Source organism: Tachysurus vachellii, chromosome 14 (genome assembly GCF_030014155.1).
Source record: "Tachysurus vachellii isolate PV-2020 chromosome 14, HZAU_Pvac_v1, whole genome shotgun sequence".
NCBI classification, from domain to species: domain Eukaryota; kingdom Metazoa; phylum Chordata; class Actinopteri; order Siluriformes; family Bagridae; genus Tachysurus; species Tachysurus vachellii.
The window spans coordinates 16,880,761-16,891,103 of record NC_083473.1 but is presented as its reverse complement, the minus strand read 5'-3'; the positions used below and the strand labels follow the sequence as shown (position 1 = coordinate 16,891,103).

Sequence of the window (10,343 nt, the reverse complement as noted above, 5' to 3'; positions counted from 1 at the left end):
GTAGATATTTCTGTTAAAATCAGTGTATAAGTGTCATGTAAAATGAAATATAATAGCATTTCTGATTAGTACTTATTTTAAAGTTTTTTCCTCAGATGTTTAAATAACCTGAACCTAAGGTGTATATTACTTACTTAAGCTGGAATAAAGACATTTTTTTTCATTTTGACCCAGTTTAAGAATCGATGGGTTAAAAGCAGTAAATTTAATGAATTAATTGTTCACAGTGCCAGTGGTTTTATGTCAAACATTTGTTCTTAATGAATCAGGACAAACTTTTTCATCATGTGTTAAATCTATACATATAATTGTTTAATAACAACATACACATCACTCTTAAAAGCCTGTTCACTCTTAAAAGCCTGTTCTAATGTCTAATAACACCCAGTCTAACAACAACATACACATCACATTTAAAGTCTGTTCACACCCATAACACTCAGCAGAAAATACAAAAACTGTCACACATCATTAACGAAGTAACTTCTATTGTTTACTTATAGAAATGATAAAGGTAAAGGTCACAAACAGCAGCAGTAGAAGTTTTCATCTGTCCTGACTCTCTGTCCCACTTCCTGAAACTGAGCACATACAGAATTATACACTTTACAAGTCACCCTTTCTTTGTCTGCAGTACAAGTCTCTGTGAATGAGTTGTTTAGACAGAATGAACCATACAAATAAACGCATGAATATATATATATCTGTTATTGAATTTACAGCCAGGATTACTGTCAGAGAAAATTAACTTCATCCAATTAAACACTTACTGTACAAACAGATAACAGAACAGTGCTACAGTCTAAGTACAAGGTACTCACCAGTGTTCAACAGTAGACCCCATCGCTGCTGTAGTCTCTTCCTTTGTGCCTCTATAACCTCCACATCCTCAGGCAGAGGAGGATCCAGAGACCTGAGCGATGGAGCAGCAGCCCCAGAAAGAGAGGCTCCTGTAGCCCTCACCATGTCTCTGTCACAGCCCTATAGATAGATAGATAGATAGATAGATAGATAGATAGATAGATAGATAGATAGATAGATAGATAGATACTAATTAAAAGTACCTTCATTTATGTAAACATGTCTAGATTTTTAGTTTCAAATCCACTTCCGGTCCATTCTATCTGTTACAGGATCGGACTGAAGTTTTGACTTTCTTCGCATATTTGATCTACAATATTTTTAGTTTTGAGTTATGCAAAGAATAATTATTTTACTTATTACTCATTATAACCTATAGACATATCCAGCTAAAATAAGCCTACTACTTTTAAATGAAGCTGCATGATGTACAAGCAGGTAATCGTCAGTCTCTGTTAATGCGGTTTATATGGGTTCCTTTCAAAAAGTGAAGGAGGTCTATGCTTTACTGCAGCATACCTTGAGCAGTGCGAGAGTTTTGCCCTGTGCTACTCCCTGCAGCAGGCTGGTGAGCTGTGCCCACACACACACCTCCAACCCTCCACTTCCCTCTGCCACCACCTGCAGCACCAGGCCTGGATTAAACTCATACGCTAGGGGCAGAAGCAGACCCAACACTGCGGCCATGACACTCGCACTGGAGAACACATCCTGAGGGAAGCAGAAGAAGAGATTTTTATCCTGCTTTTCAAGGCTATATTCTGTCTTCATTATGCACTGAAACTGTTTGGCAAAAGAAATATAATCAACAGAAATATATATTATATATAATCCATAGTGGATTGTAATAGTATAATAACGCACACCTTGTTGAGGCACACAGGCACACGATAGAGCGACTTCACTCCTTCAGGCTCTTTTCTGCAGATCTGTACTAAAAGCACTGTTCTGTAGAGTAAACATCTTCATTAGAATAAAGTCTCTCTGAACATCACACACACACACACCGTATAAGGAAAACCAAATCCCACCCATCTGTAGTGTCCACTGGAACGTCACCATCCCCCACAAACAGCACCAGAATCCTGAAATAAAACACACATACAGTGTAGTGTACAGCACAAACATTTCTGTAAAGTTACTGTCAGCTTCTCAACAGGTTAAAGATTAAACACTTTACACATGTGTATGAACGAGAGGGAGGGAATTAGATCAGTGAGGTTACAGGCTACGAAGGGAGCCAAGGTTACAGGTCAAGAAGGTGATCTGGGGTTAATCGTCCAGTGCTACGGGGAGTGTGAAAAAGAAGTGAAGTGGTGAGTGCAGGCAGATTAGAGTGGGTGAAGAAAAGTTTCAGGAGTGTTCTGTTGTGTGACAGAAAAGTGTCAGCAAGATGTAAAGGAAAAAAGTACAAGACAGTAGTGAGACAAGCTATGCTGTATGGGTTAGAGACTGTAGCAGTGAAGAGAAGACATGAGGTGAAAAAGAGAGATGGAGGTAGGAAAGATGAGGATGTTGAGGTTCTCTTTAAGAGTGACGAAGATAGACAGGATTAGGAACGAGCACATCAGAGGGACAGCTCAGGTTGGCTGTTTTGTTGACAAGGTCAGAGAGGCTAGATTGAAATGGTTTGGACATGTACAGAGGAGGGAGATGGTTATATTGGTAGAAGGATGTTGGAGATGGAGCTGCAGGTAATAGGTCAAGAGGAAGGACAAAGAGGAGATATATGGATGTGTTAATAGTGGACATGAAGGAAACTGGTGCGAGAGTAGAGAATGTCGAGGAAAGAGTTAGGTGGAAAAAGATGATTCGCTGTGGTGACCCCTAACAGGAAAAGCCAAAAGTAGAAGAAAATAGTAAAGTTTTAAAGATTAAACACTTTATTTTCACACTTTACTTTCATACTCAGAATGCTTTAAAGTATATACCGCTCAGCCGGTGAGTTTTTGGCATGTTCCACAGCACATTTCAGAGATAGAAACACATCAGGCACCGTGATCAAGCCATTCCGCACCTGCCCATGACACAGCGTTAGAACTGTGTTTTAATTACGTAGCATCTCATTTTTCTACTGCAGCAAGGTCTGCTATCTCCAGGTAGTTTTAAAGAGAAAAGAACCTTATATAAAGTAAATAGCAATATATTTTAAAATAAAATCAAAAAAGTATGGCAACAAGAGGCATGCATATAACATTTCATTACTTATACATGAAGATATCATGGTATCTCAGATTTCATCAAGTGATTTAATGAAAAAAGGTAAATTTATTTTAAGCGGTTAAAGTTGTATCTAATACACTTCAAGATTAGAACAATTTTACCTCGTTGTTCTTGATTTTCTCCAAAAGTGAGACAACATCCTGTATACACTGCAAGGACGTCTCATCAGTCACGTCCTGAAAATGTTTCTTCCTGTTAACAGAAAACATTGTAAAGTTTACAGACCAAAAAAACAACAACAAACAAACAAACAACAATTTAAAACAAATCTACATTATGTGGAGAAGAGCTGCTTCACACAAACACACACACCGAACAAAATCTTTAACAAACAAAACTACCTTTTTTTCCATAGATCACTGTTGCTGTGGAGTTATTGAACATTTAGACGATGCTGAGATCTTCAATTTTGAATACAATAAAATACAGAATTGAAATTAACTACTAAAAGAATAAACAGTGCTTTCTGTAAATAACCTGATTTTCTTAGCCTCCTCTATATACTTTGGTGATATTTGACCCAGGAGGTGACAAGCCTGTGGGAGCGAGTCCTCCAAGCCTTTAGAGATCAGTGCAGCCGTGTGCACAGGAGGAGCATCTCTAGGTAAGGGTTCAGGCCAGACGAGATGCTCGATTGTCTCCTCCACTCTGCAGCGCTTGGTGCTCGGCTCCGAGACGGAGGACACTAATGATCATATTAAACAAATACGTTATTTGCATGTCTGTTCTTGATCTACTCATCTGAGATGACTTCTGATATGATAGCCTATTGATTAAAGTGTTGGTCTACTGATCAGAAGGTTGTGAGTTCGAATCCCAGAACCACCAATTTGCCACTCCTGGGCTCCTGAGAAAGGCCCTTAACCCTTAATCGCATATAAATAAGATAAATGTAAGTCGCTCCAGATAACAGAATCTACCAAATTCTGTTAATGTAAACACTTACATATGTTGACCTGCCATTTCATTAGGAACACCATATTAATACGGTTATCATACATTACTCTATTTAAAAATTTATTTTTTTCTTTTAATTTGAATTCATAAAAAATAAAAAAAATATACCGATGTGTTTGAGATAGCCCCAGTACCCCTGGTGAGCAGCTCGGACGTTATGAATAGACTCCAGAGCACTGCAGAGGAGATTAGATATGTAAATATAGGATAGAATCCATGCTAATCCAGACACATACTATTAGACTAAAGTGATTCATATTAAAACATGCAACATTTTTTTCTTTATTTTTAATATAAAGTAAAATAAGCCATTTTCTTTTATTAATACATCTTACGAGAGACCACATCATGTAGCTTTTCCTTGCAAATCTCCACAGAAATAGGACGATGTACTACGTGATAGTGAATATCTTGCAGCTAAACACACCTGAGACACGGCGGACCAACATTCAGCGCCGGTGTGGGATCTCCAAGCAAAGTTTGTACGGTTTGGCAAACTGACTGAGCGAGAGACGTCAAGTTATATCCTCCCTAATACACAGAAAAGAAGGAGGAATTACTACATTACTTTATAACACTTGGTGAACACAAACATGAGCATATTTTTAGGTTTCCAGCAGTGTACATGCCTCCAAGACAACACACAACCTGCCTTCAGCCAGAGACATCAACAGGTGGGTAAGATGGCCAAAAATCTCTGGAGAAGCACACATGTCACCCTGGAAAAAACACAATCATACACAACTGGCATCTTGAAAAGAAATTTAACATTGTACTTTTCCTTTAGGACCTTTAGGAGTGGTGTATTATTTGAATTTACAAGCAATAAATATATATAATGATGAATAGATCTGAAGGTCTGATGTTTTTTTAATTACTTTTTAATGAAACTATATGTTAACACATACACGATCAGTGAGAAGAGGTTAGACTGTAAAACTAGATAAAGTTCAGATCAATCATATGATCATTGGTGTTTATGGCATGGAATAAATTGGAATTATTATTGACCTCTGGATCTCCGATGGCAGAATCAAACCCTGCACAGACAAACACCAGCTCAGGATCAAACTGAAACAACATGAGACAAGATCAGGAGGTTTACTACTGCACCTATACAAGAACTAAAATTTCAGAACCTAGACCTTCAGAAGGTCTATAATAGTTACCTCATATGCGATGGGCAGGAGAACATGGAAAAAAGCTGCGAGGTAGTCACTATTGGTCATTCCCACCTGGGGACAAAAGACAGGGACGATAAGAACCCAAAATATAAACCAAAGTGTAATTGTGTATTGTAACGACTAAGAGGAAGTTCAGAATGCGATATTTAATTCTAGATAAACACCAATAGGCTTAAAATGAACTGTGGAATGTGACCGACACTGAAAGTAGTACCTTATTCCAGGGCAGGTTAATGTTAAAACCAGATCCTTTGCCCTTTCCCACACGGTCATAGTCAGAATCAGCAAGGTTTGGCCAGAAACTCTGGTGCTCATAGCGATGCCATGAGAAATACAGTACACTGTAAGACAATAAGTAAAAGGAAGAGAGTGGCAGACAGCGAGTAGGACAAAGTGCTTGGTTTGACCTTCACTCTGATTTGCTATAAACATACTAACCTGGAATCCTCTTCAAAGCAGTACTGCACTCCCTGTCCATGGTGAATATCCCAATCCACAATCAACACCCTAAATACCAGAAAAAAAAAGAGGCCCATTTCCGGTGACACTAGCTGATGCCATTTAATCTCTCATGCTATAATCTACTCCAAACCTGTTGAGGTTGTAGTGTTTCTTGGCATAGAGGGCAGCTATGGCCACGTTATTGAACACACAGAAACCACTGGCTTCACTCCGCTGGCTGTGATGACCAGGGGGCCTGAACACAAGGCAGAACAGGATTACAAACAGAGAGAAAGAATCAGGAGAAAATTACAGCACTATTTGGATAAAAACTACATACAAAAAAAAAATTATTTCAATTTAATTTAATTTAATCACACTTTAAATCATCATGTGGATATGTAGATTAGACAGGTGGATATTTTAGGTGGAGAATTTATTCAGGTGACAACCTAAAAGACTCACTTTTCAGAAAGTTCACTTAACACAAATAAGTCAAATGATTGTGTTAATTAACGCACAGAATTCCAACCTTGAAGTTTACCTTACAAGAGCCATCCCGTTCCTCACTTTCCCTGCCATAATGTTATCCACCAGCTGCAGTGCAGCACCAACCGCCAGCGTAGCACAGTGGTAGATATTCTACAAATATTTCAGGGACCATAACTATAATTGTGTCAACCATTAAAAAAAAAGTTTCATGGCTTCTGGTGTCCTGCAAAATTGTGTCTTACGGGATGAAAATAAACATCACCAAACTGCTGAGTGAAGGTGAGAAGATCCTCCAAGCTCATGTGAGGGGTTTGTTTCACAGCTTCAAGATATTCTTTACTGCACATGGAACACAAAATAAGACATAAAATAAGATACAAGTACCCACAGAGTTTGGTGATAAACAGGCAATTGTGCCTATAATAAAAGGCACAAACAAACAAACAAAGTAAGTAATAAATAAAAGCACTGAAAAGAAGCTGAAACTGGACCACATGTCCCAGGCTCACATGTCCCCGAATCACACGTCCCCGAATCACACGTCCCCGAATCACACGTCCCCGAATCACACGTCCCCAAATGACACGTCCCCAAATCACACGTCCCCAAATCACACGTCCCCAAATCACACGTCTCATGCCCAGGGCTCAAATGTCCCAGAATCACATGTCCCATGCCCACATGTCCCTGAATCACGTCCCAGGCTCACATGTCTCACATGTAAATGTAATCACATCCAGTGACGATTTGTTTTCAGAAATCTTCCTTCTTCTGGTGACATTTGATATACAAACAAACATGAATCGAATGTGTATTTAAGAAGTCTATGATATCTGGAGGCGTCTAGCAACTTTCCCCTTGTAAGTTATCTAGAGAAGCTTTTCACAGCTTATTATTAGCAGCAATATGGTTAGGATTCACACACAGTGCAACAGCAGGATCGTTTACCTGTGAACTAGTAGGATTTCCTCATCAGTGGCTTGACGAGTGGGAACACAAACACATCTCCTGTCCAAACCAATGGACTTCAGCGCATCATAACTGACTGTTAAACGCTCAGGAACCTCGATCTTACAAACTGGGCTGCAGAAAACAAACCACTTTAACACGTGTCTGAAACAACACTCTGCAAAACCTACACACATGATCTAAATCTCACTTACTCAGTCCAGAGAAGTTTGTACCCAGTCATTTCCTCATCGTAGATTAATGCAGTTCCAGACATGATGAACAAACTGGTTTCTGTTGTGCTATTACAGTATAAGGAAAGACTATGAGGAGTAAAAAATTTAGAATTTACAATAGGAGTATGTACAAGAACAAAACAAAACGTTCTGCCTTGAGCACGTGACCAAAGATGGCTGAGGGTTCATTTATTCACATAAACACATAATTTGACAAACTGATGCACTTCCTCCCATTGGCCACCAGATGTCACCAATAGCGTACAAAAAACAAAAGCAGTACGAGAGAGAGAGAGAGAGAGAGAGAGAGAGAGAGAGAGAGAGAGAGAGAGTTTAGATAGTGTAAGTAAATAGGAAATTTTTGATTGAAGTCTGATTATTTTATAATAAATAAGTCAAAAAGGTGCATTGACCATAAACTACATTTCCCATAATGCATGCCAATCATGTTATCCGTGAAGTGACGGAATCCCACCACTAGATGACAGTGTTTCCACATCAGTGCATTTTCCGAATTAAGAAACAATAATCAAACAATACAATTGTTTGTAAACAATACAAACAATAATCCCAAAATGTCCAGGAAGAGAAAAATTGATGCAGATGGAAGTCTGTTTCAAGAAATATGGGAAGGCGAATACATGTTTGTTGACAAAGTTAATGTCATAACTTGTTATTTATCCTTATTCACTTGGATAGTTTGATCGATGATTGATGGAGTAATGTGGGTTTCATTAGCTGACAAATTAGGATTTATGTTATAATAGAGCAACAAGCAAACATTTCTTTTTACATTTATACAAATATATATGTAATATTTGTAAGTTGAATAATAAAAATCCAGTGTTATTTAACATTAAGAAGTATTTGCATTTATTTTACATTACATTTATACTGCCTCAAAGTTACATCTGGCCCTTTGAGGGCAACCATTATGCTGATGTGGCCCTTGGTGACAATGTGTTTGACACCCCAGCTCTAGTAGTTAAAATGACTATATTTATTATGTTAATATTAACAGATAACAATGCAGTGGCACAGCACACAGTAATACATACAGTACAGATACACACAAGTAGGAGATGAGTGTAAAAAATACATTAATACAGAGGATAGTAAAACCACAAGACAATACACATTATCTAGACAGAACAACACAACAGTTTTCTTGAAAAAAAAAAAACTGATGCAACTCCTGTCTACAGAGACTGAATAATGAACAGACATTAATGGACTAAATGCCTAGTTCACTTGACAGAGATAAATGTCTGTCAGTCAGATCTTGACGTGTTGGATACAGGAAAAATGGGCAAGTTTAAAGATCTCAGTGACTAAGACAAGGGACAAATGATTTCTTTATTTTATTTTATTTTTTTTATGATGACTAGACACCAAATCATTGCATTATCCAAAACAGCAGGTCTTGTTTGTTTGGTGTATCCAGTGTGCAGGGCGTAAGAGCAAAGGTCCAAGGAAGGAGAATCGGTGAATGTGTTCTGTGTCATGGACAAGGTTTAGAGAGCTACAGTGCATCACAGCTTCTTGCTGACCCATTTCCATGCTTATAATTTGTTAAGGCCATTCTTAAAGACGTGACTGAAAAGATAAGCAGTGAGAAAATTGAATCAAAACAAAATGACAAAAACATTTTAATCTAACTTGAAAATGTCTAAATAAATTAAGTCAACAAACTGTTCGGTTTACTGATGCAAGCAAATTGGTCTCAAGACAAAAGGTGTTCGCAAAATTTTTATTTTTTTTATCATGTTTCATAATGTTAACATCAACTATCAAATTTAAACAGACTGTTCTTAATGAAGACTGGCAATTTATTATATATATTTTATATAAAATCCTGAAATCAAAGTCTCTTTTTGAATGTGTATTTATCACATATTCTTTAGTCTCTATTCTTTTATATATTTGCATTCTTTCTCTTTGCTGCTGTAAAAGAGAAATTTCCCCATTGTGGGACAAATAAAGGTATATCTTATCTTATCCTATCTTATCTTATCTTATCTTATCTTATCTTATCTTATCTTATCTTATCTTATCTTATCATATCATGTGTATTAACTTTAATTATTAATACATAATTGATTTACCAACATAATAAATTGTACTTGAGTTTGTATCATCAGCTACATTTTTGAATTTGAATAAGAACAAAAGATTTTTGTTTAGATCACTACAGGCATGCAGCGGGTTAAAGAGCACTTTCTTCTTAAAGAGAAATTTCCCACGTTAGCATCTTTCCACAGCATTTCCTGCCAATAACCACATAAGTGTTGCAACTCTGCAGTTCCACAGACATTATAAAAACAAATGTAGATTAACAAGTGCTCTTATTTCCCATGTTTGCAAGAACAAAAAGGTGTGAACATGTAAACCATGTGAACATGTAAACCATGAACTGGTGACGGCCTGCTTATGGGTTACATTTCCGATGGTTTGGTTGATTGTTTTGAATGTGCTGAAAAGCCCCTGAGGTTTCACATCCCCCATACACACCAACATTTACTGTCATTTTCTTAAACACTTTCACAAATCAAAGGCTTTCCTACTATCATTTGATTCTTTTAAGTCTTGATTTGGTTTACATTGTCATACAAAATGTAATCTGAAACAATAAAAAAAGCAGAACAGTTTTTAAATGTTCATTTCATTTAATATATGATAAATATTCTCCATGGAATCAACCATTTATATCTTTTACATCAGTATCAACCATATAAAAAATTATTGTCCACCTGATAAAGATTCTCTCTAAAGAAATTCTCTAAAATGCATGAATTTCTTTTTCTACACCGGATAAGCGGTAGAAAATGGATGGATGGATGGATGCTGAAGACATAAGGATGTTTTTACTTGTGTTGGACAGTTTTGTGTAACCTGAGACAACACTGATGTATGGCACCCGACTACCAAGGTCATAAAATGTTAAAGCTTTTTATTTCGCCCCAGTGATTTTAATATGTTAACACACCACATGATAACGTTA

General features: G+C 37.2%; 1 protein-coding gene across 1 annotated transcript; it reads right to left on the bottom strand.

Annotated features, from left to right (window-relative positions):
* Positions 1 to 190: 190 nt before the first annotated feature.
* Positions 191 to 7,514, bottom strand: hdac10 (histone deacetylase 10). Its single transcript, XM_060886154.1, has 20 exons — positions 7,322 to 7,514; positions 7,107 to 7,241; positions 6,401 to 6,497; positions 6,211 to 6,308; positions 5,818 to 5,922; positions 5,664 to 5,732; positions 5,440 to 5,566; positions 5,211 to 5,276; positions 5,053 to 5,112; positions 4,671 to 4,760; positions 4,469 to 4,572; positions 4,150 to 4,217; positions 3,562 to 3,769; positions 3,186 to 3,276; positions 2,793 to 2,878; positions 1,893 to 1,946; positions 1,728 to 1,809; positions 1,381 to 1,572; positions 822 to 981; positions 191 to 581 (listed from the first exon to the last, which is right to left on the bottom strand). The coding sequence occupies exons 1-20, from the start codon at positions 7,381 to 7,383 to the stop codon at positions 547 to 549; spliced, it is 1,989 nt and encodes a 662-aa protein (XP_060742137.1). The 5' UTR covers positions 7,384 to 7,514; the 3' UTR covers positions 191 to 546.
* Positions 7,515 to 10,343: the final 2,829 nt, after the last annotated feature.